General features: G+C 35.5%; 2 protein-coding genes across 3 annotated transcripts in view; one reads left to right on the forward strand and one right to left on the reverse strand.

Moving 5' to 3' along the window:
* Positions 1-20,749, reverse strand: part of sha (shavenoid) — a 40,494-nt gene extending 19,745 nt beyond the window's left edge. Inside the window, exons 1-3 of the mRNA XM_066393609.1 lie at positions 20,440-20,749; positions 11,396-11,575; positions 8,586-8,738 (exon numbers count right to left, since the gene is read on the reverse strand). Coding sequence (XP_066249706.1) covers positions 8,586-8,738; positions 11,396-11,531 — 289 coding nt within the window. The 5' untranslated portion in view covers positions 11,532-11,575; positions 20,440-20,749. The remainder of the gene's footprint in view (positions 1-8,585; positions 8,739-11,395; positions 11,576-20,439) is intronic.
* Positions 20,750-21,864: 1,115 nt separating this feature from the next.
* LOC136410876 (beta-hexosaminidase subunit alpha-like) lies at positions 21,865-26,714 on the forward strand. Of its 2 annotated transcripts, none has more exons than XM_066393236.1 (9): positions 21,865-22,066; positions 22,228-22,427; positions 22,478-22,593; positions 22,933-23,138; positions 23,186-23,301; positions 23,352-23,544; positions 23,689-23,905; positions 26,243-26,387; positions 26,478-26,714. In XM_066393236.1, the coding sequence occupies exons 1-9, from the start codon at positions 21,885-21,887 to the stop codon at positions 26,690-26,692; spliced, it is 1,590 nt and encodes a 529-aa protein (XP_066249333.1). In that variant the 5' UTR covers positions 21,865-21,884; the 3' UTR covers positions 26,693-26,714. The 2 variants fall into 2 exon arrangements, with proteins under 2 accessions (XP_066249333.1, XP_066249332.1); XM_066393235.1 differs by having other exon boundaries at positions 21,865-22,052; positions 22,211-22,427.
* The last annotated feature ends 303 nt before the right edge of the window (positions 26,715-27,017 follow it).

The following is a 27,017-nucleotide window of genomic DNA, read 5'->3' on the forward strand; positions in this document are numbered from 1 at the left end:
GTTTTCAAAATCATATAATTGCAAGTCAGCTTCCAGAAATCAAAGATATCTAGGTCTTGACGAATGAACTTTGGTTGAACTTTTCTTGAAAGGTAGCTTAGTACCCGATTGCTATTAATATCTACAGAAATTTCAAATTAGTCGAACTTCTCAGAAAGTATTCGCAAAATAGGTTCAATTAAAAGCATTCTTTAGTTGCGATTTCTATATTGTCAGCGTAAGGAAAGAAGGCTAGAATCCATTGTGCTAAAATTGGACAAGACAGGCCTAGACAATGGCGTCACGTAGCTACTAACAAAACAAAGATATATATGAATGCAGGTATTCCTCTATCTACCAACAAATAAATAGAAAGAAGTTTAGTGATAAATCTTTTAGAGTGGCCGAGAAACGGAATTAATTTGTAGGTCAGTTCTGAGGCTACAATCTGGTTTTATCGGTTCTTCGAAATGACACATGAATGTTGACAAATGACACATAAACGACAAGGGACATAACTGGCCTTCATTAATCGCGCAATTCTTTAACTTAAAAATCATATTTGACAATTGTCGACTACTCGCGATCAGGTTTTTTTAAGAGGAGTTAGTCTTCGCACCTTCTGTCCGATATAAAATCAGCGAACCTATGATATCTGACAAGACAGGTGCGGAATTTACAAGCACCGAAAATTTACTTTCAAGCAATACCTGAGAACCGTACTTAGTCTTCATAAGTGATGCCGACGAGCTGCAGTTTGGTTTAGAACTCTACCAATCACCATAAACATAAATCTTCCTCTGTCATATAAATCAGCTTGATTAGCGGTAATTGATACTTCGGCATGAAAAATCGTTCTCGATTAAATTTCGCGGAAGATTGAGCCGAAATGCCTTTAAATAAAGAGCGGCGGTTCTTTGAAGGTTAATTTTAGCAATGCGGAATAAGCGCCAGTTAAAATTTTATGTCAAAAATTCAATTTTAAGCTCCAATTTGCTAATAGTTATTGCAATTATGGTTTGCAATTCGAAAAAAGGGCTTCGGAATCTTAATTTAAAGTCGGTCATGATACTTGGTATTCTTGCAAAAGTGTCCACGTAATCAATGTAACACGTTTTACGTTGGAAATACTAATTGAAATTTAATTATTTTTAATCGCACACTTAAGTTAAAATTTTAAACTTTTAATTATGGAACCAGTTACGCTTATACCATGATTGTTTCAGATAAATTTATCACCTGCTTGGTCAATCAGGTTTGTAAAAAAAGTTATCTGCCGTAGGCCGTTAAAAGCACATTAAATAATCAATCATGCGAAATCATCCGCCTCGCAGTTTATGTTATCATTAATAAAACTGAGACGTTATTAATTTAGCACATCATAATATTCTCAGATGCACCTGTCAATCAAATAATTAGGAAAACCTACAGGAGCATATTTTTCCTGAAATTCAGACCTTATGATTTCACATTTGAATTTGTAAGAAAAAGAGTTATTTCTAAAAATACAAAGAAAACCCTTCATTCAGGTCTACGTTTTAATCGAAATGCAGAACAGGGCATAAAGTAATGTGCATATTCAAAACTTGAACTAAATATTTCAGAAATTGTAGGTGTAATAAAACTTTTTACACTCTGTATGCTATAATTAGCCACGAATCATTTTCATATAAACTTTTTGTCATATTTTTATACCTGGTATAGATTCGATGGTAAATTATTTCACAATAACTTTGGAACACTATATTTTAGCGCATTTTGAGGAAAATTTTTTGCGGAAAATTTGAGAATGTGTCAATTTTTTTTTATTTTAGAAATTTATCAAAATAAATTATACTATCGAGGGTAAACAAAGTGGCAATGAGATATGGATTTCCCTCGAGAGGTAGTTCAAATACTTTTCATAAATCGTTTTTCTGAAAAATTGCATGAGGTTAAACTTTTTTATGCTTCATTATGTTTTATTTACAATTTGTGTATTGCGAAAGTTTCTGTCTGGCAAAAACGCCATGTCATTCTCTAGAAGGAAGGTGAAGTGAGCGTTCAAACCCTGAGGAATCAATCAAATCGTCCTTTCCGAGAAGCTGCAGTTCGAAAATTAGCAAGAAAACGACATTCCATTTTAGCAGAAGGTAGTATCGCAGGTACCTGTAGTACTATCTGTCATACGACCACCAACGAATGGACCAATCAACCCCAATAAGTAAAAGCTCCCAATAACAGCTTATTATAATTATTTGGTAAATCATTTCTTAAAACAAAAAAATTACGTAAAAGTAGTACCTTGAGACCACACACAAGTCAGGAATTCGTGCAGTGCATTATTATTGAAAGGTACTAGGTACTTAATTACTGCAAAATTTGGTATCATTACGCAAAGGCTTTAACCAGTAATTGAGCTAAACAAATTTGAAAATAACTGAAATTTAAAAAAACTTGTAGTAAGTACCACTTCACGCAATTTTTCAATTTTCAATAAAATTAGTGGTATTACTAGTGGTTTAATCTTTTAATCATACACTCCTTAAGTGTGTAACTGGCACTTTGGGGTATATTATCAGAAAGTACTACCTGCCAAAAATACGCTTCTCAATTACATAATAATTTATTTCAAAAAAGTTGTATCGTCCTGCTGTTGATTTCTATACAGTTATATAGAAATGTATATGCAATTCGATTGATACGACCGTGATAGACATGTTTCATGCGGCTTAAATCAATTTTATTATAATTTCCCTCAATTTTGCATGAAATACCTGAGACAGCTCGGAATGTACCGCAACATATGCATATTACAGACTGGTACTCTGGTACTGCCTTGTGTACGTGTGCCGTCCCTGCTCCACGCACGTAAGAGCTCAATTAAACCATATGGAAAATCGACTCGAGTTTGCATTATAAAGTCAATAAACTGGTACTACTCAATCCGACTATTATTAGCAATTAGTATCGTGTCAACGCACTTTCAACGCCATAATAACTCCAATTTTCTCGAAAGAAACTGCCGTTTTTACTTTCGCAATTAAATGCGCTTTTTCTTGTGCGATGGCCCATATAAGTACTGTCTTCTGCAGAACCGATCGCGTTGCATAGTACTGCGACTTTTTTCCCTAATCGCAAGTAGAAAAACTCGCAGGGAAATGAGTTTCTTCGGGGAATCGCGACAAGTCGATATAAGTACCACTCATGGTGAGGCTACAGTTAATAAAGCATTGCTTGAGCATGACTTTTCGATTGGCTGACGTGACGTTAGTACCATAAGTCACGATTTGCGGTGATTTTTTTGCCGGTTCTCAGGCCTGAAAATGAAGGATTACTGGTAGTACCGCAGTAACTGCAATAATTAAAGCAAAAGTAATACTATATGAAGTCACTAACCTTAAGAAAACAAACGGAAACCACGCGGCCTTCATCAATGCACCTTGAAGGTTACTATACCGGTACCACTCGAGGCACCACCGCGTTTCGGTGTCATAATCGATAATGCAGACTTATCGTTAACAGACAGTTTTATTTATTTTCGGCGTTGTCTTCATGTAATTGGTTACATATTAGTACCGCGACGGTACTAATTAAGCCATAACCTTAAATTTTTTACACTGATCCCAAAAATTGGGACTCTGTAACTGTAGACTTGCTCCGGCGGTTTTTTGATTGTATTAATTTTAATTTGTGTCAATTATGCATTTGGTCAAGAGATACAGCAGGTGGGAGCGGGCAAAAGGCATAATTGAGTATAATGTTTACTTGAAAATGCAATGAAAGTTAAGAAGATGACCGCGGGACGTCGAAGATCAAGAAATTTTATAGCTCTCAGCTTGAGCCGAGTTTAAGTACCAACGACGGTATTAGCTGACATTTACGTAAATGGAGGCCGAAATATTAAATTGTATCTGCCTTTGAAAACTAAAGAAAAGAATAAATTTTGCTTGGTATCATGTTTTTACCCAAGTCGAAAGACAACACTAACGGAATAAGAAGAAGATAAATAAAGCTGCGAACAGTATAATCTGCATATTTATATAAATGAACTGCGATTTACATCCTTAATAACCCTTCACCTGCTATTATTTACATCGATAAAAAATACCAGCTTCTCTGTGTAGTTCCAAAGTAAGAGTGTTAAAATTTGATTGTGAAGGCATTTGTCATCGTTTAAACCGTTACCTGATTACCCACAGATGGCGTTCGCCAACATCGACTGTAGTAACTAACCGTTATTTACATATTTTGAAACATCAAAAAATTCGGATGTATATTCTGAAAAGATGGTTAAAAAATGAGGTATCCTTTAATTGATTGACATTCCTTTTTATAAAATTTCCTGCCCACCGAACGTGACGTTAACCGATAAACCACCATAAAACCACTTATCTTACATCAATACATCTACATCAGGTGTAGATTCATGCCCATTTCGAATTTTTCGAACAGTGCAAACTGATTTTTATCAATCACTTTTACACATACCTTTGTCCTTTTCCAGTGACACCTCTCTGAAAAATCAAAATTCCTAGTCTTGTTTGGTTGCAATATTAACCATTTCCTCTACACATAAAAGAAGGAATTTTGCTTGTCATCTCAGTAATTGAAGCGGAAACACTACATGTTCCATCACCACAAAACATCACATATTCATAATCTATAAAATCGTGTCCATGGTATAAACTCTGCGGGTATTACACAACACAGTTATGTGAATGTGAATTCCAAAATGTATATTATTAATACACCAAATGAAGAAAGGCGAGAAGACGATGAAGATAACACGAGAGGTTAATAAGTGGAATTGAAGTTGTTTACTAACTTATCGTAGACAAACATGGCGCGTTTGTAGGTCTCAATGGTTTATTAGCATTCGGGATGGGTAACTGTTTGGGCATGCATTGTTCAGGTTGTTTGGTCAATATTTATGCGTTGCGTCGGTTACGCTGATTAGAAACGGACATTTTTGCATAATGTTGCACTAACAAAGCCGATGTAGGCAAGTGTGTAAGTAATATGTAGGTTCATCCAAGTCTCAGTAAATACACAGTTACTTATTAAATGTCTAATGAGTATTTTGTCTGTGGTTTCGATTTCACTGGAATGGTGAGTGAACTGGTGAAGGTCGGAGAGAATGTCAAATCGGAAACGTGGGCAAAGATCATCGGTCGAAGAACGAAAATTATTCGGCAAAGCTCGATTACCCTCCTCTGTTATTCAACATAATTCAGATTAAAACTCATGAGGCAAGGGATAATAGAATCTTTGATCGAATCCCTTAAGTCACGTACAGACCTGGATACAATCGGCGGAAGCATTGTCGGCCGACTGCTTTTTTCGGGTCTCTCCTGAATCGACCAATTGCCAGCAGACACAATGTCAACAGCTGACGGAGATTAACGAAAGGATAGTTCAATCGGCCGATTACAACTGTCTGAAGAAAAACACAATCGGCCGACAATGTTTCCACCCATCGCATCCAAGGAGGCACATGGTTTGACTCTTCAGACCACTTTAACAGAAAATTTATTTTCGGCAAGACATTGTTCGACATACGCAAAAATCAGCAGATGGAACAAATTGGACTAAGTGACATTTATTCCATATGTATGATATCTAATATAGTCCCAACATACCAAAGAATTAATAACCGTACTACCTTCGCTAATCAAGATCAGAAGTATTCTCCAACCAGTAAGCTTCATGGGTTAAAAACATGACACTATTTATAATTAATAAATCGCGTGCTTGCTGTAGGTACCTTTAAAGATTTCATAACTCCAAACCTAAGAACCGTCCCCTCCTTGAAACATTAACTTCAGTAATCAAGCAATGAACGTCTACAACAATGTTTATAAATCGCAATAATTAGCATCCTTGAAATCTAGATACCAAGCACCTAACGAGAGTTTAAGACGACGTGACTCTCAAATTAAAATTTCGAATCAAAGAGAACAAGAAAGAAAACCGGGGTAATAAAGTTATACTCTCAGCTGGAAGCTAACAAGACGTCTAAAGCCGGATATCTACGGTCTTTGGTATTACTGACAAATGGCGGAGTTCCGGGTATTCCCATAACTCGTTTGGGCATGTTTTATAAAGACTAGCTATTAGTTTTAATACGCTACCGCACAGCTATGGCTAGAATTCGGCCCGTGCTTACATGCCCCGTGGGAACCTGACTTTACCCGCATGTTCTTCTTTTTTATACGCAGAAAATAACCTCACAACACGAACGCGATGGCAGTTTCGGATTCCTCTTGGTCTCTTCCGCGTCACGGGCAATGAGAAAAAATTGGCAGACGAAGAAAACGCGAGTTGGTACTAATCAGTACAGGGAAAGTACTTACGGAGTCGCGAAGAGACCGACGACGTGTTCGGAATTGGAAGCATTTTTTCAATTCGATCTGATGGCCGCTTGCATTTTTCCGTTTACGTATCACGAGACAGTTTTTGCCTCGAATGGTTTCCATTCTTCCGCAAACGTAGCATTTATGGGTAGTGAAAAGTGCTTTTTAAAAGGGACTTTTCAGTTGTTTTCAATGCAATAAAAAGATTTAATACCGCACATAAATGTTTTAGCTACAATGCAATTAGCCTTATCTAGAATTTATTGACAATTTATGTATGTAATGAAACATTGGTAATAATCTGCTGTGTGTCATTCTTACATATCACTACTTGACTACGAAGCTCTTCAATACGGCTTATTAGAATAGCTTGGTTCTTATAGCTGTACTAGTGTTAGACTCATTAAGTAACAATGGTCTCCCTATATGGCTAAAGATCTTATGACTATAAGTATTCGCAATTTTCTCATAAACATGCAAACATTACCATAAACAAACATGCCAGAAAATTCGACATATACAGAAAGCAATAAATCACTCGTCGAGCGCCCATGATAAATCTTTTTTCCATTCTTCGCCAAACGGCACATTTATGGGCAGTGAAAAGCGTTTTTTAGTTGGGCTTTTCAGTTTGTTTTCAATAGATCGAACTAATGGACAGATTTAATACCGCACATAAATCTTCAACGAACAATACAGTTGATCTTATCTAGAATTTATAGTCAATTTGTGAATGAAGAGAAATATTGATGATTATGAATGTCATTCCAAATTATTAGTATTTTACTACTAAACTTCTTTTTAATACTACTGTTTATTTTAATATCGCTTTTAAAGGTTACTTGTTTCTTACAGTGGTACTAGTCTTAGACTATCCCACTCAACAACGGTCTCCCAATATGCATACTCAAAGATCTTATGGTCAGAAGATTCTACAAGTTTTCTTAGTAACATGCAAACATTAATAAACACAAACATACTAAAATATGTGAACATAGACAAGAAGCAATAAATCATTATTTGTCGAAAGCACATGATAAACAATTGTTTATCTGTTTTTTGTTAGCGATGGCGCCCCGCCAACCGCAACACTGCCCTCCTGTTAAGGCCGTCACTTCAGGTAAACACCTCTTCATGGTATCTCGTTAACCGATTCAAACGAACGACATTCATCTTTGTTATCGGAAACTGCAGGATCCGGCTCTCCCATGCTCTGTTTAACAAAGAGTCCCACTGAGCCTGTAACGCCTGAAGATCCGGACTGTTGTTCGCAATCTCAGAAGGTACAATGACTAGATCTTCTATTTGTTCGCCGTGAAGTTCTCTCGACAAAAAGAAATCGCTCATGTTGCTCCATTCTTTGACACTACGGACACACTTCTTTAGCTTCTGAGACGATGCTCAATTTAGACGAGCGCGGTTTGACGAGCTTGATTTAAATTTCAGCTACTTTTTTGTAAGTAAACGAATGGTAAAGTGAAAACTATTGACTCAGCTCTAACTTTTTCAATTATATTTCGATACTTCAATTTTTACCTACATTGTTATTTCTCAGGCCATTTAGAACGTCGGTAGAGTAGTTCTTATATATAAACGGAACCCTTTACTTTGTTTTCATCTGCAACTTTCAAATCTCTAGTTTAATTTATTGATTTACTATCTTTTCCAAAGAAGAAATTCCCAAGCCAAAAACGATTAGTACACATTCAAAATCGAATATTTAAAGCTGTTACGACTTAATAGCGCCGATAAACCAAACGAATTGCTTCAATATCATCTTATATCTCAAAGCTAATTTATGCTACTTATAAATCACTCCATATCGTAATTTTTAAGAACCATTTCGTCCGCCAACTAATTGCAACTTTCTGTAATTCCAATAAATGAACGCAAGCCAAAAAATAATTCACTTTTGACATACGCTAATTGTTCATATTTTGGCCCCCAGTGGGGTATCTTCAGTACTGCCTGGCGAATTAAAAACATTCAGATGTTTATCTGCTAGGGACCCCCCAATATGATTTAAATGATAATATATATATGAAATGAAACATAGTAGAAAATTCATTAATTTAAGGAATCATTAGCATAAAACATAAACAAATAACATTCCCAGACACGAGTGCCATATGGTACGATTTGTTTCACTATTAATGGACGTAATCTTAATCGGCTTAGGTCGATGTTCGGTGGATGAACCAAATGTACCTAAGTTTGGGCTGCTCAGTGGCCGCTTCATTCCATAAATCCATACATAAAGACGTGACTTACCGTGAATGTCGTCTACGCAGATTTGCAGATCTTCCCTGAAGGCTGGAAGGTGCTGGTGACATCTGCAGGTGCAGAGATCGTTACGGGAGATGGCTTGAGCTGTGCCACTGCTGATACCGATGCAGGTGTCTTCTGAGCATGTTTTGCCCTTATCTGAAACAGAGGGATACATTCGATAGAAAAAAATTCTATTCAAAGTTCTCTGGATATTTTTAAGATTCGAATGGATTTTGTTTAGTTGGCCTCCAAGATCGCCAGATCTAACGGTTACTATTCAATTAAAAAAAACTGTAAGAATTTATAAAACAAAAAATGGGAGAAAAAAGTAGAAATACAAAAGACAATTTCTAAAAATTACTCGATCTGAAGGACTGCGCTGCATCAATAACATAGGTATTTTATGTAATGAGCGCTGAAACACTGTTTCATAATTTGAAAAATACGTTTTAAACCCATCAAAATTGGGCGTACAGAACATCGAAAATTTAGAAAAATGTCTTCTGTTTATTCTGTTTAAAAATTTGGTGTGTCCTAAAACAGTGTGATACCCCAATAGCATATCTACGGCATATTAAACCAGTAAGGAGGTCTAGGCCCACAAAAGTTTGTATTGTAACGAGGTTCACTTTTCATGATACTGAAACGATGATATCTATGATAAACATCACTGAACTCGTGCATTTTTTCATTTATTGACCTGTATGACCATCGGATCCAATCCCCTTTGATCCTTTACTATACCTGCACTTTGAATAACCCCTGTGAGATGATACTCATTTTCAGCTAATTTTTTCAGTTAAATCAATGGTGAGGTCAGATTTCAAATAGTGATCTCCAAGACCCTGCTGGAGATAGGTATTTCAATTTATTGTATTATTTAACTCGGATAGTGCGAAAGTTGATTTCCAGCAACTTCCTAGAAAAATGTGAAGATCAATGCACCGATTAGACATAATCTCGATGCCCTATCAAAACTGCATTGGAATTGACACCTAGAAATATGATCGGTTATTATGCCTGGATCGCCTCTTTATGCGCGTTCGTTCCACTTGTCAAGGCCCATTTACCTGATCCATCTAATCCCAGATTAATATCCCGCAATCATCTCGTTATTCCTCATTATCGGCCATGTTCCCTCCTTTGCAAAACGAAGACCACCTTAATTGATTCGGGCGTGCTAATCGCCCGGTTAATAGATTCAAACGACCGGTGTATACGGTCATCAATACCGCGGTGGTAAGTTAAGCGACGACAAATGCCATTATGGTTATTAGTAAGTCAGTAGCGTGGTCCGCAAACGACCTTTATGACCGTTTTTGGAACCACAATTTCCGGACTTTGAGAAATGCTCGGAAATATATCGCTAATGAAATTTACTCGGTCCTTGATAGTGAAAAAGCTGGTAGTACCATTTAAGCGTCTATGACGAATGTTATGGTGCAAAACATGCTCAGGAGAACTTAAGCGGCTTGCGATTGAATTATCTATCGCTCTCGCGTGGTTTCTTCGCGGTCGTTTTTCCCCCAGAAAGGAGAGAGACGGAATGGTATGTTTAAACGTACGTGATCAGGAAATTAACTTGAAGAAGATATGTAACTCCGTATTTATAAACATATGTTAAAAATTGCTGAAAAAGACTCTTTGTAATAATCCTGCACGGGGGTCCCTGTAAAATGACACTCTGCAGCACATTTCTTATATTTCGTATATTTTATGCCACTATCAATTTTTGGCATAAAACCTGTTATTCAATTACATTATACAAAACACTGCAAAAAATCAGTGGCGTAACCCAGCTGCAGTGACCGCTACAAATTAAAAAAATATACATTGACGTGTAAGAAGCAAAATCTAGATCTGCTTTAACGCCTCCTTTTTCCTGCATCTGACCCGAAGAGACTTCCAAAAGAACCCTCAAAAACTGTGAGAATGAGAAGGTAAAACCAGTTGCACCAAAAAATCAATCCATGCTACGAAGGTCTTGGGACATCCCGGAATATGTACCCCACCACAGAATTCCACTGCGAATGTTGACCTGGATATGATCATAAACATGAAGCAGAACTGAATTAAGGAAAATACAAGTAGTTTTGGCAGTTTCCAATCTTTCAAGACTGTAATTAATATTTAAATTTCTGTTATTATTTCTCGTATATATTCCTGGCTGCTGCATAAAACGCTGCTACTCCTATAGTAGATTAAATCAAACAGAAGTAGATAAAAATCAAGGAAACCCAAATCGCCCTGAAGGAACGTCTTTCATATGATTTAATCTGTGACCAGAAGAACCCCGGGGCTTTTCACCAGCCCGTTAAGCTCATTTTGGGGATTACGGTAATTAACCTTTGCATCAACCCACACGTCTGCAGCGTTACCTTATCACACCCACACCCGCCAATTTTTCACTTAAAAGCAAGTTTCAAGCACGGAATTGAATGTGAAACTTTCTTTAACGAAATATAACTCGGGTTTTATAGTCCGACAATCTAAAAGTACTTAACAGTGTATTGACAGTCGTCGATAACCTAACCGATGCGTATAAGGAAGTGTTGATTAAGACATTTCCAGCTGTGCAGTAAAATCGCACTAAAACTAAGCCGATGGCACGCAAATTCCCCCACTATTGCCTTTAATAAAGAGCATTTTTATCACTTAAGAAGTGCTTTCGACATACCCGTCATGACTTATCTAGCGGGGCATTCCATCGCTCAGATTTTCCCTGCTACAGTATACATATATAAGTAATAAGGAAGTATTAACGTATAGGTTCAGCCTTACAGGCAAAGAAAATCTTATAGTAACGGTTTTACCTTGACTTGTCGAAATGAAAATGTCCCCACTGTTGTGACGGGTGATCCTCAAAGTGTCAGTGATTGATAGGGGCAGCGCCGCGACGCTGAACGTCAGAAGGCATGACGTCAGACATAGGAAGGCGCCTATTTCCATCTAGGAGACGTAAAGTCGTTGAAGACACCTTAGGATCATATCTCCTGAAATAAATTAAGAAAGGAATATAAATTGAAAAATTATGGTGTCAGTATCATTTCTATATAGGGTGTAACTTAAATCATAACTGTAACATCAGGATTCGTATTTTATGAAAAAAATACAGGACGAAATGGTGGAAGTAAGTTCAATCAATTCTCTCAAAATTGCTTGAAAAATTAAATAAATATAACGGCAACATTCAGAATTGCTCAGCTGGTAGCAGTATTGCAATATTTCATAAATTTTATCTAATCAGAGCGGGGCAGTTGTGACAAAAGAAAAACACATTTTTAACATTTAACAATGTACATGTGGTGTTGCAATTTTCCTATTAAAAGAATTTTTTGAATTTACTTTAAAAAATTATTAGGCATGTAGGATGGTCGCACTTAGGTCGCATTGACTGAATATCAGTTCTCCATTTAGCAAAATCTCATTTAAAACCCAAAACAAGGAAAATCACCACAGAATTACGCAGAATCATGCACTTGGCCGGTACGACGGCTAGATCTTAGGTCGGTCGACCAAAAGCGTCACAATGGTGCCTGAATAAAACTGTCTAAATTACCACTGTTGTAAGGCATAAAAGAAATTATAGTTTTGCTCTTTACTTGACCCTCTTTGAAGACCTGTTCTGCGAATACGAAATAAAAAATTCGAACTGTCAAATGATAAAACATTCTTATTGCTACTGCAAAATAATAAAATGGCATGCAGGATGATCTACTTAGGCTACATTGCAGTCGGCCACAATTTAATATACAAAATCTGAATTACGCTAAAACATTCACTTGGCCGGTTCCAGGACCAGACCTAAAGTCCCTCAACGAAAAACGGTGTAACTGTGCTTGGATAAAATTGTCTAAATTACTATTGTTTTCAGGTGTAAAGCAGATGTTTTCAGTGGTACCGGTTGGATATTACGAAACTATTATTACCCTTGTTGGATTTTTGTAGCGGTTCTAGCGTCAGGTGCTACTTGACCGAGCAGTTAATTACTTATTCAAAGCAACTGTTCTGCGATATTACCGAATATATTTAACGTTTCTGCATATACAGCTAGTGGTACTGGTCAGTAAACTGGTTGGTACTACTAAACACTAGAATTTGACAGAAATTTCGGAAATTCATTACGCTAAGCACGAAATCGGAAACGGGCTGGTAAAATATATCTTGTCAACTTTAATCGTCTTGCAGAAAACCACTACCATTCTGTTGGAAATAACGGACCAGATAAGCTGCCAGATTTAATTAATGGAAAAAACAAGGTCTTAACGAGAGAATAAGAAATTGGCTTTTATAATGGCGTCTCTCACGGTGCAGTTCAAAGGCTGTACTTGCTCAATGTCACTGGATTTTGGCAATAACTACTTGGATTAGCTGGGGATGCCCGACAGAGCATATCGTGAAAGCTGTTAAATCATTAATGAATGACGTTATTATCGGAGTATATTAAGCGATAATTTTAATGCTACGTCTTCTTTTGGTTTAATTTTAAATCATTTTTTAATTTGTCTTGGCAAAAAATCCAAAAGACGCAATCAGATGGATATCGCCTAAATTACACTGAAAATATCAGGTATAATACAAAAAGAAATGCCAAGATTGAGATCCAGTTTCGCATCATACAACTTTGGTTGAAGCAAGAGTTGCAAAACTAAAGTATAATTAATTCTTTTTGTTTCAGACTTTTAAAATCATCCGGCAAGTGCATTTATATCTCACGCTTTGCCGCTTTTCTATGTATATGAGTATGGGAACCCCGGAAATTGAATAATTTCATCTATCACGTTTGTCTATAAAAAGTGGAATATGTTAAAGAATCATTATTTTGGAAAAGAAAAAGAGGAATTTCTTATTACAAAAATTACTTCTATAAATGTTAGTATCAATTAGCATATTAACGTAGTTCTAGTTGCAAATAAACTGAAGAAAAAATGAAATCGATTCGCATTGCTTTGGTGGAAATAACTTTAAAATTATGAATTCAGGGAAAGTTAGAATTAATTGTGAAATTATTTCTCCAATGTATAAATGAAAACGAAGTAGTCGACAAAAACCATAATTAGTTATGAAATAGTTTTTTGATGTGAATGAAAACATAGTATCTAATCCTTACGTATTCTAATTAGGAGTCAAGCGAAAACAACCTTAAAGTTACAGTATCGAGTAAAGGCAAATTTCTTAAATATTATTCCTCAGATGAGCTAATACCATACATAGTATCCAAACCCTGCGTAATCTCATCTAAGTTCAAGTAAAAATAACCTCAAAGTTACGGTTTCAAGAATAGCCACCATTATTCATAAAATTTTTACTCAAATGAGTGAAAACATAGTATTTACACTGTACGTAAACTACGCTAGACTCAAGCCAGCATTACCTCAAAGTTATGGTTTCAAGAGAAGTCACAACTAAGTTTGGAATTTTAAGCCTTTACGCAACAGTAGGTACAATGAATATGAAGTAAGTAATAAAATTACAAGATGGAAATTTGCAAGCAGATCTGCTTTGCCGCTATTCCACACTGAAGCAGGTGCCTAACTTCGCCTGAAGCAGGTGCGTAATTGCGTCTGAAGTCTGAAGTAGGCACAATTATGTTATTTGTTAATTATAATCCAAAATAATGTCATACTTACCGTCTCAAGACAAGTATCATTTCGTTATAAAATAATTTCTCGAAAGGGAAAACGTAATATTTGCCATTGGAAGATTATTTTCGTATTATCTCTTCAGGTTAGGAAGGATTATTTACGCACAGTACGGCGTACATAAATGGCATGCGTAAATATGACGGAATGGCGTGCGTAAACAGTCTTTCCAACCTCAAAAGAAATAATATGGATTTTGGAAAGTCAGGAAAAGTAACAATTACTCCTAAAGTTATTCTGTAAATGAGTGAAAACCTAGTACATATTTGGAATTACGTTCTCACTCATTCGTGAGTAAACCGGACCAGACTCCAATAACCTTAAAGTTACGAACACAAAAATACTCATAATTATTCTGTAACTATGTTTAGAGTAAAAACGTAGTATGAAATTACTTTCAATTTGCAAATTCGGAAAAACTTTATACTAGGTACCAAGTGCGAAAAAGTAACTTTATCGAACTTTGTGCAGAAAGGGAATTTTACCGCGCTCAATACTGTTAAGTACCACAATTAAATAAGGGCGGTGAAATATGTTTTTGCGTAGGCGAGTACGAAAATGTGCTTGCAGTGTGAGAATATAAAGGCACAAAAACCAAATTCCATATTGAGGTAAATGCAAAAAAAATTAATTGCAATCTATAAATGTTCAAAACTATGTTATCAGGTGCCTAATCACATTGTCCCAGAATAAATCGATAAATAAAATATTTTTAGTTATTTCAGAGCAACAAACTCTTTACGACGTAACTGTTTTAACATGATCGAGGTTACCTATCTATAATTTTTGGACAAATAAACAAATTTGAATAATTAATTAGACCACCTGGTTCGGTTTTTATTACCGGGTTTTTTCTCCACTCCTTGCTCTACTTTTTTTCAAAAGAAGGATCAATTTGGATCCGCCAATAACATCGACTTGATGATGTAATTGCCACGACAATGAAACGCTTCATTGGATGTATGAAAGCGTTAAGGTTTTCATTAAGACTGACTCAACATTTTTTAAGGAACAACACAAACATCATTTCCGGTTTTTTATGAAATTTAAAACTCTAACCGAATCGTCGTTAAAAACATGTTGAAAGGTACTTTCTCATGAAATCTCTAGTGATGAAAAATTAATTATTTTTTACGAGTTATGTAGGATAAAAATGTATCTCTTGGAACTACTGTTTCCCAACATGAACCGAAAATGTCCTCGAGATGAGGAAATACTGTAAAGAAGAGGAACGAACTTCTGTTCGATGTGACAAAAGTGTCCGATCTTCTCTCGGTTGCCATCTGCTATCATTTCAAGCGGCAATGTTAAGATCACTGTTATGAAATTACGAAATATCTGCGAGAATTAAACAGGGGGTCAGTCACTTTTTATACATCAGATTTCCAATCTGCGGGTGAACGGCGGCCATTATTCATTAAATATTTGTGCACTTTTCTTTTCTCTCTTTATTTTCCTGTCGTAATAGCAGATGTGCCATCATTGATGTGTCGTCGACCTAAAGACCCATTCGAGTGCGTTCCTGCGTTAATTGTGGCAGCTCCACAATGTTAATTTGAATATATTCGTGGTCATTATTACCGCATAAGAAAGAGATTGTAATTGGTGATGGTTCCAGAAGCAGGAAAAATTAATTAATACTCTGATAAGTGGAGAAATTGTAAAATGACTGTGTAAAAGTGAATTGAAGCATCAGATAATGTTCATATGTAGATGAACGTGGGTTTATCAAAAAATTACAAAAGCAAAATACTTGTTTATTGTCATTTGGCGTTGTAAAGTGAATACTTTTTATATTAACTATAAATTAATTTAAAGAGTTCATATAATTTACTTTGAAAAAATTATATGGCTCGCAGAATGACCAGACTCAGACCGCATTGACTGAACAGCAGCTAATAACAAGTCAATCTAACTTAAAAACCAAAACAGAGAAAATCATCACTAAATTACGCAAACTGATCCGCTTAGCCGGAATGCCGACCAGACCTTTGATCTCTCAAGCAAAAGCGGCGTAATCATGCCTGAATAAAACTGTCTAAATTACCATTGTTTTAAGGTGTAAAAGAGACTAAACTTCTACTTTTGACTTGACCCTCTTTTAAAGGTCCGTTTTAAGAATTAATATTCTTATAAGTGGAGAAATTGGAAAATGGCTTCATAAAAGTAAATTGAAGCATCAGGTTATGCTGCTTTATAAATTATTTTGGCCTTATCGGAAAGTGACAAATAAAAATTATTATTTATTGTAATTTCTCGCAATGAAGTGATACTACCTCTGTATTACCTTAAAAATATCTCAAATGAGCTCTTTCAGACCACACTAGCCCTAATTCCGCGATTTTTGAATGTCTAAAATAAAAATGCTGTTAATTAAGTGAAAAACTCGATTCGGATGGCTCTATTAATTTTTTCACCGTGAATTCAAAATGAACTCTTTCGGTATCGCCAGTGATTGAGTTTTCTACATTCTGTGAAACGGGACGTTTACATTCCTCTGGTTCTTCGCATTTTTCGATTATTATGGTCATCATTATCATTTCTGGGTATTTACATCTGTTAAGCGAGCATAATTAAGTACAACTTTCGGTAAGTTACTGATCGTGTTACCCAATATCTTTTTCCTGTTATGGTGCATAATCGGCGCTGGATTCCATAACATTAAGACTAGCTGCATTCCTTTATCGCGGTAAATCGGTTTATCATAACTATAAAATGGCTCGTGACAAAAATATTTTGCATCATAGTGGAATACGAATAAATTCGCTCAACGGGAAATTTGCTTCTGTTGTTGTGGGTTTTAATCGATAACCTGCACTTAAAAACCGTTAAGTAGCAGGTGCATAAAATAGAAGAACGACATGTCGCATGAGTTTGCTAATAAATTATTCGAACCACTCAGGAGTACTAGGGTATAGAACCATCAAAAAATCCAAATTAACGATATGTGCAGTAAAATGATGAATTATGTAAATGATCAATCAATCAATAGAATAATGTAGCATTAATATATCGATGATTACATAGGTGAACCGTTAGTCTGGCGCACTCGGGGAAAAATCGAAAAAACCATGGGACTGCTGAAAGTCATTCGTTATTATCGAATACAATGGGAGATACTCATATGTTATATTACAGTGAAGTGTTCTCATGCAAGGTTAAGTGTGCGTCTGCAAATTGGTAACATCAATATGGCAAATCATCATGGAATAAAGCACCTCAGTGTTCATACGAGTAATAATCTCACAATATAATGAATGGCTGCAAATTTGAGTAATAGTTGAAATTGATGATGCTGGAATCTAATTAATTTATTTAGCAACTTTCCAAGATTAAAGTCAGTTTTATGTAGATTTTATGTAGGAGAAACACTATTTATTTATACCAATTTTATATAACCGAAAGAGGAACTCTTAAGCAGTTTAGTATTGTGCACTTTTTCCTTAAAAAAAAAATTAATCCATAGCAACAAAGAAAGCGCAGAATGGAAAGTTTTGATGCCCCTCCTGAGACGCCTCTGATTGTTAGAAAATCATTCGGAAACGACGACCGAACTGAAACGTCACCGGTAAGTGATCTAATCCAGTACCAAAGACGTTGCGACAACGTTAGAGTTTTCCAATAAATTTCTATAGAATGGGGTTGGTTCATAAGAACTTCATTTCTTGAAGGAAATAATTTCGTACGTTATGAAAACGTCACCGGTAGGGCGCGTGATCGAGTGCCTAAAACGTTGCGGGGATATTAATCCATAATTTCACTCCTAGACGTTTGTCGAACTTATCACAAGTCATCGGAACGTCGCGAGATTTTGTGTCAAAAACGTTATGGGCATGTCAGAGCTTTCTGCTAAAAATTGATAAAACTGAGTTAGATCATAATTTCACTGTTCAATGTCATTCGCACGTTAGTAAAAACATTCTTTAGAAAAATGTATTTGTGTTAAAGTAAGTCAAGCCCTCAAAATTCGAGCTGAAAAAAATGAATCGGGAGACTAAAAGAGAAGTTCTCTGCTAAATAATTACGTCAATTCACACTCCAAGGAATGAGAAAGATCGAAAAAGCCTTTTAAACTATCATGAGTAAGTCATAATACTCAGAACGATCATAACTAATAATTGGCTAAACACCTTCAACGAACCAGAACAAATCTTATACATCTCTGCTCGGGTGCCGCTAACAACGTGCAGACATAAATCCTCACTGAACTTCAATGAAGCGCTACTTAATTCGAAACCAAAAGTAAATCACTTTTTTCCTCGAGATCCTCAGGAAGAGAAAATGGCATCTCCGGTCTGAAGTGGAGTAACAAAATAACGTAATTATTCATATTAATAATAATGATAATAAAATAGGAAAGTGAGATCCGTTCGTAGTGAACTGGTAACTTTGTAAATCTCATGAGGAGTAATTTAAGTGTCACAAGCAAAAGAAAGATGATGTAGCAAGACAGAACGTTGTTTAATGGCGACCATTAATTTAGGAAATTTTTTCGGTCTAACAATAGGTTTTCGCTATTTGGGGTTGAGTGAAACGGGGTCAGTGTGTCTAGCCGGGCAGCTGCAGCAAAGTCCAGTTAATTGCAACTAAACCAAAGAAAACATAATAATCGGTTGCATAAATGGCACGGAAAAATTGCAACCGAACCATCGTGCGATGTTTATCTTCCCATTTTCCAGTCCATTACGACAAACAAATTAAGTCCTACCTAGATTAGTCATTGCAACAGGTAATTTAGATCTAGATTAACGCTTCTGCTTCTGTCTCCGTGTTGCAGCCGGGCGTGTCCGGTATTATGGCTTCTTCTTTAATTAACAGCCGCACGGTTAAACTGATTGTAATTTTATGTTCACCGTCTGCTTTCGCACCCTAATCAGATGATCATGTGCAATCTTAATATAGTTTGTTTAAAGAAATCATCAGGGATAATCAATAGACTAAAGGCCATCTGCCCTACTATTATTGATGGTTAACGGTCGCGTAGCCTTATTTAGATGATGCGCTAGCCTAGAATTGGCCTTTTCTTGTTCTAAAGATTTCAAACATAAATCAGCCAGAATTGCCCATATGTACATACAATATGTCAAGCTCAACCAAATTCAGATAAATATTATGTTGGAAAATGTATATAATGTAGGAAATGACTCGACTTCAGTGACAATTTGAAGATAATACACGATTTTGTTGCGCTTATATACAAATTCATGTATTATTCTCGAGTAACTGTGACTCAATTGTGACCAAAACATTGATACTAAGCTTTTCTGGGTTATCTTAAAATCTCAAACGAAATAGCGCTAACGTGCCACCATATTAATAAAAAAAAGTCACTGGGTACTTGATCTGAAACGTGGTATGGCCGAGCATGGAAAAATCTTGATGGCAACAGACTTCTCCGATCAACTGCCCTTCGACTATTTCATTAAGTTATAAATGCGAAACTTAATTTAATATATACAAATTGTTATACAAAACACTTTAAGGTAAAAGTAACAAGAATTACCTGCAAGAAATTGAACTTACGTAGAAATTATTTTCTTTTGTGGCTTTAGTGTGAATGATACCTCCTTAAGACCAAGACTTTATAGAGGAATTAGTTGATTCAGTTATTTACAAAAATTACTTTAAAGTTATTGTAACTATATGGTAGCAATATAAGACAATAATCATACACACGACACTTAAAGAGTCCTATAAAGTCGAACACCTCAACAGCAGTAGTTAATAGTTCCAGTTCGTAAAAAGTAAGCTATTAAAAATATTACTTTGGAGTGATTTATGGAAGGCTATAGTATCCATTTTTATTGACGGCATGTTTTTGAAAATAATCTTGAAAGCCTAAAAAGGCGGCATTAAAAGAGCGATTAGAAGCAAAAATAAAAAAGTCACACGCACATAAATCTGAAGTGCGTGCGGGCCAATTATGGAAAAACCTTAAGAACTCGCATTAAATAAACGCACGATTGTCTTTATATTATAGAGGCTCAAACTAATAAATTATGATATCAAGCTTTACAATCGTGTGCCTCTTAAATACTCTGTCAATAATTAAATTTACGCTCCCAGAAGCACTGAGATAATAAACTAGCCAAAGCCTTGAAGTAGGTCAAAACATTTGCTCTATACACCTGAGTGTTTTGCCATGAATGCGGAAAACATTTATAGCATCAAAAAATCTTGAAGTTTATGCGATTATAACTTCCAAAGCTACTCACATCAAAATCCCCCATAAATCCCTGCAACCACTGAACCGCGACAGGTCAATCTAGTCTCATTTGCGAGATAAAGGGGACAAGAAAAACTCGCGCACTCGAGCCGAGTGAAGCATGAAGACGCAGATCGAAGAAGACGGAGGCCGACACGCGACTGCCACCATGTCTGACGCCAGGAAACGAAGAACCTGCAGCTCTTCTTCAAGCAAGAGGAATTCCGACGGTACCACTCGAGGTTCCTTAGGGAGAACTCGGAATGCGATCGCGTGAGAGACGAGTCATAAGCGGATTTATGGTGTCTATGTAGAATGTCTGTAATTCTTTTATGTTAACCATACCATGTGAGAAGGCAGGAGACACGGGTATGGGGGGAATTTGAAATTGATCGTATCGTATTGTGCTTTTCGAGTTATAGAAACGCTTAAGGAGTTTATAAATCGTTTTAAAAAAACATCCAGACTAATAGTTAATATTATAGTTATGTCATTCCGACTTGTAAAAGATCTTACTTCGCCATGGAACGCAGATAGCTTTTTGCCCAGATAATTAAAAAAGACATAGATAAACAAATAAATTCAAAATATAGCAAATGTTAAATTTAATTAGACATGTGCTAAATTTTTAACTTCACTCATTGGGTCAAATACAAGGAATTAAGCTAGAAATTAGGAATTTGCTAAAATTCTAACCTTACGCATTTGTCAAATTCGCCAATGTCACTATCTATTATTTTTGCAGTCGTTCTAAGCCCTGAGAATAAAAATGACATGTTTGTCTAATGAAATTGCCCGATGAAATTTTTTACCAATCAATGTGAAGTCGAGATAAAAGTAGAGTGGATGATCGTACTAATCATCCACTCTACTTTTTTCTACTTGAGGGAATGAATTAGACTTTAAGTATGCCACAAAGAAACATTAGTTAATTAAATGAAAAAGTGGACTAAAATACTAGAAAGTGTTTACTTTACTATTTTTTACGTGAAGCAGAATATCAATAAATTAAGTAATATTTGATTTCACTATTTTGAGTATTAGATGAAAGGAAAATGAGAGTGTTAGAAAACAATGAGAATTACTTTGGACTTAAAACATCAAAATGGCAAATTACTTTCTTGTCCCGTTTATTACACAACTTAAATTATGATTTGAACAATAAACGAATTTACATATTAAAAAATCCTTGCATGCAGCATTAATCAAAATACCGAATAAACACCAATAATACGTCCAAATCATTAATCGCTTTTGCATCCACTTGAATGCTATATTTAGCCCCTACTACACAATTGTCAATAATTGTGTGTTGTTTTCAACTAAACTAATCATTCAAAAATAATTTTTCGCTCTTTGAATCCGTTATCAATTGTCTTAATTTATATGTTTACATGCAAATTATTTTATCATTAAATCCAATAGTAGATGTATACATTCAGAGGAATATACGACATGAATGAATTTAAAATTTTTGTCCTTGTATTAGGCTTAGGGATGTGTAACGCATCTAGTCCAGGCCCTCTAATATTCGCAACTAAAGGGGCAGTATGGCCCAAACCTCAACAACACAACACCAGCGACAGTTTCTTTATTTTGCGACCCAGAATCTTCAAATTCAACGTGAGTACTGTTCAGTTATTTGTGTAATGTATCCAAAAAATATGAAAATAGTCAATGATCTCAAGAAATATTGGCACAACCATCAGTTGGCCATATTGCGGTAATATTTCCATTCTTTTTCGACACGTCGTATACTGAGAAAGCATCTACAAAAATAGATTCTCAAAAACATCAGCTCCTCCTGCAACTTCCTGGAAAATTCTCTGGCCAGATATTGGAAATTGTTGCAATTTGATGTCACTCTAAAGAAATATCAGCAAAAGAATAAAAAAAGTGAGCAAGTTGATGGATTGATGTATTTGGAGTATTTGGATGTGAATTTGACTGGACAATGTGATGACCAGGCCTTTCCAGGAATAAAAATGGACGAGTCTTGTATTTTAGTTTATTTTAAGAGTTATTCGGGATTAAAGGAGATTTTCCAGATCGCTTGTGGCTATTACCAAACAGAAAGGAGCTTCAAGCAGCTTCAATCTGGGGCATTCTTCGAGGGCTAGAAACTTTCTCTCACCTGGTCTATAAGAGTGATAATGGTCAATCGGTAAGTATTTTATTTTCCTTCGTTTAGAAATATAATTTTTAAATTCAAATACCGCTGTAGAAAAAATTGATCGTGTCAATAGCCGACTTTGACAAATGAATGATGATATAAATTCAGCAACTGTCAAATTTATAGCACACACGTCAAATCTTTGAGTGTTTGACTGAACGAGAAAGGTTAGACATTTCATACATACCTAATGAAGTTTGACAATTGTTCAATTTCTAGCCTCGCTCAATTGTCAACTTCACAATTAAGTATGTTGAGAAAAAACATCAGTTTTCCATGAAGAACTCATATTTATTTGTAAATTGGAATAACGAACTTTTTTGTTGATAGCTGAGGCTTAACGCTACTATGATAAAAGACTTCCCCCGCTACAAACACCGAGGCTTATTAATCGACACTTCAAGGCACTTCATTCCTCTGGATAAAATTTTCTTAACTCTGGATGCGATGTCTTACAATAAAATGAACGTGCTGCACTGGCACATAGTGGATGACCAAAGCTTTCCTTATGTCAGTACAAAATTTCCAGAGCTTAGGTAAGCTTTAAAAGAAATCATTCCAAAAATTTAGTAATTATTTTCAGCGATAAGGGAGCATACAATCGATATACCAAAGTATATTTTCCAGAAGATATTCGTGATGTTATCGAGTATGCAAGATTGAGAGGCATAAGGGTACTTCCCGAGTTTGATAGTCCTGGTTAGAAGATCACTTTAACTATGCAAAATAGATTAATGGAGGTTTTTAAGGTCATACTAGCTCCTGGGGGTTATCTCACCCAGAAATTCTAACCTCCTGTGAGATACTGAATATTTACGGACCTATGGACCCGAGCAAAGAAGACACTTTCACCTTTCTAAATCAATTATTTAGTGACGTTAGAGACAGTTTTAAGGACGATTTCTTTCATCTTGGAGGGGATGAAGTTGACTTTTTGTGCTGGTAAGTCATTATCGTGTCATGGTCACTCGTCTAGATTCATATACATCATTGACAGTGACAGTGACACCTAGACCTAGCTGCCATCTTCAGTAATTATCACTTTGTCAGTTTTTCAGGGAATTTAAAATGTTGTTCTTTTGTTAGGAAGGCGGATCCAAACATAACAGAGTTCATGAAAATGCAACACATAAACTCGTATGAAGATTTAGAAAGCTACTACGTGCAAAGGGTGGTAGACATGGTTGCTAAGCTCAACTTTAAATCCATTGTTTGGGAGGAGGTTTTTGAAAATGACGTCAAACTGCCTAATGACACTTTGGTGCATGTATGGAAAATGAACTGGAATGATACCATAAAAAAGGTAACGTTTTATGTAATTCCAAAAATGAATGAAAATGAAACCAGTAGACAAAATAAAAACCCCCTTGACATTTGGGCCATGAAATGAAATGCCATATCTAAACCAAGTTTCTTTCCTAAGATTTTTAAATATTTGGAAATTTTGTTAATCAAAATCCAATAATTAAGTTAAAAGCATTGAAACCTTGAAAAAAGAATTACGTACTTATAAGAATATACAGTGTGACCCACTTAAGAGCGGGACACCCCTGTAAAATTTTTATTTGTGGTTCGATTTTGATCATTTTTTTATATGTTGTAGGGCATCAAAAACTCTATTTTGTGACAAGTTCTTGTTACGCTCGCTTAAAATCTAAGGTCTACTTTGCCCCTTTCTTATGACGAAATTTTAAGAAAAGACATTAGGGAATTTTTTATTTTAAATTTAGCTTCAGTAATAACTTTAGAATTATTCAAAATGGCTGTATTTCAAATTTCGTTAAAAAATGTTTATCCATAAAAAAGTTGTAGAGCAATCCAATTTTAAATTTATTGAACCATCTGGATGTAATAATTTTTGGTCAAGTTGGCTGAGTACGGATCCAATAAACATAGTTAAGTCACTTGTTTTATCCTTGTCATTAAGTACAATGCAATTGTCTTTTTGTAAATAAATAAACCAGTTCTTGGTGGTTTAGAAGAAAATTTAACTGTTTTTGATTGAAGAAAAAGTTCAGATATGAATAATCAATTAACTTTAAGGGAAAAAATTGAAATAGTGCGTCTTTCTGGTGACAATGACAGAAGTGTAAGGGAAGTGACTAGAATATTTAACACAAGATATCCTAATCGACGTCCGATTACTAAAAGTACAGTGAATCGAATAAATCGTACATTTAATGAAACTGGAGCCGTTGATAGATATTTGTTAAAAAACAACCGTCCTGGAAATAGAAATGAAGGTGATACAGAAATCGCAATTTTAAATTATTTTACTAATAACCCACATGCTACATTAAGAATAGCAAGTTTAGATTTAAATGTACCGAGGGAAAAGATTCGTCGATGCCTGAAAAAGAATAAAATTAAGCCATTTAAACCAAAATTTCTGCATACTTTGGAGGAAGGAGACAAGAACAGAAGATTGGAATTTTGTTTGTGGGCGCAAGGGGAGTATCAAGATAACAACAATTTTCTAAAATGTATTCTATTTAGTGACGAAGCTACATTTACTACTAACGGGATAGTTTCTTCACAGAATTGTAGATTTTGGTCTCATGAAAATCCACGCTGGATTATCAACTGCAAAAGTCAATATTCCCAAAAAGTAAATGTTTGGTGTGGAATAATCTATGACAAACTTATCGGTCCATTTTTTCTTGAGGGCAATATGAATTCTGCAAGTTTTTTAGAACTATTGAGAAATGAATTATCCAATGCGATTGACAATCTTCCACTATTATACACAAGTAACATGTACTTTCAACTTGATGGAAGTCCTATACATAACGCGAAAATTGTTCGGCAGTGGCTAAATACAAACTTTCCCAATCAATGGATCGGACGGAATAGTCCATTAATACAATGGCCACCCAGATCACCGGACCTGACCCCTTTAGATTTCTTTTTGTGGGGTACTCTTGGGCAAAAAGTATATAAAAACCGCCCCAGAAATAGAGAAGAACTATGCATAAGGTTGAGACGCGCCTGTGAAGAAATTACTCCCTTATCTCTCAGAAAAGTAATGAGTAATACTAGAAGAAGATACGAGAAATGTATCCAGTTGAACGGTAGCTTAATCGAAGCAAGTGTTTTTTAAAATGAATTAAATCTCTTTTCGTTACAATTTTTTTTTCACATTGAATCATTAATTAATTTAAATTAAATAAAATTTAATTGTTCTACAACTTTTTTATGGATAAACATTTTTTAACGAAATTTGAAATACAGCCATTTTGAATAATTCTAAAGTTATTACTGAAGCTAAATTTAAAATAAAAAATTCCCTAATGTCTTTTCTTAAAATTTCGTCATAAGAAAGGGGCAAAGTAGACCTTAGATTTTAAGCGAGCGTAACAAGAACTTGTCACAAAATAGAGTTTTTGATGCCCTACAACATATAAAAAAATGATCAAAATCGAACCACAAATAAAAATTTTACAGGGGTGTCCCGCTCTTAAGTGGGTCACACTGTATATAAGATATAAGAATACGTTTCGCAGCGCTCTCATAAGCCTCCACCGTTAAAATCGCTGTCATTAATCAGTCACTGTCACTGGACAAGTGACAATAACATTTTGTTCTTGCTGTCATTTTTCATGCAGACAATTTCAATGTGCCTACCTGGAATTTTCTTCAGGTGACAGCTTCAGGAAAATATGCTCTCTTATCCTCATGTTGGTACCTCGACAAACTAGAATCGGGGGGCGATTGGCGGGATTTCTATCTGTGCGACCCCACTGATTTCGATGGAGTCCCTGCACAGCAGGAATTGGTTCTAGGAGGTAAGTAGGTATTTATTTAAGAAAATCCAGGTCATAAAAATAGTAGTAAAAGGTTCAGAAAATATTTTTTTTACGGAATACCTTGAACAGGAGAGGCATGTATGTGGGGAGAAACAGTAAACGAATACAACATAATCAGCAGGGTGTGGCCTAGGGCTTGCACAACAGCTGAAAAGTTATGGTCTGCAAATTTGGGCAAACATGACCTGATCGAACCAGCACAGAGGTTGGAGGAGCACACCTGCAGAATGAACAGGCGAGGAATTGGGGCCCAGCCCCCCAATGGAGCTGGATACTGTGACTAATACCTGCCTACTTTGAATAATAAATTGGATTAAAATCATGATTATGTTAAAATCAAATCCTGATTATAGTATTGCACAAAGCACTGTAGCGTTCCTGAAAATAAGGCGATGAAAAATAATTTCAATGTCTACATGTGAAATTTCAGCAATTTACAGCTTGATTTGTAGACTTTTTGAGCTAGAAATTCAATTTTCGTAATTTATTGAAAGAAGTCAATTTTTTAATCCCTGAGAAACGATTAAGTGAAAAATCGTTATTCTGACTAAAACTAATTTAAGTTTCACTCATAGAAGAAAATTGTGACTTAAAAAATGGTCGAATGGT

The sequence above is a fragment of the Euwallacea similis genome, chromosome 9, assembly GCF_039881205.1.
Source record: "Euwallacea similis isolate ESF13 chromosome 9, ESF131.1, whole genome shotgun sequence".
Lineage (NCBI taxonomy): Eukaryota > Metazoa > Arthropoda > Insecta > Coleoptera > Curculionidae > Euwallacea > Euwallacea similis.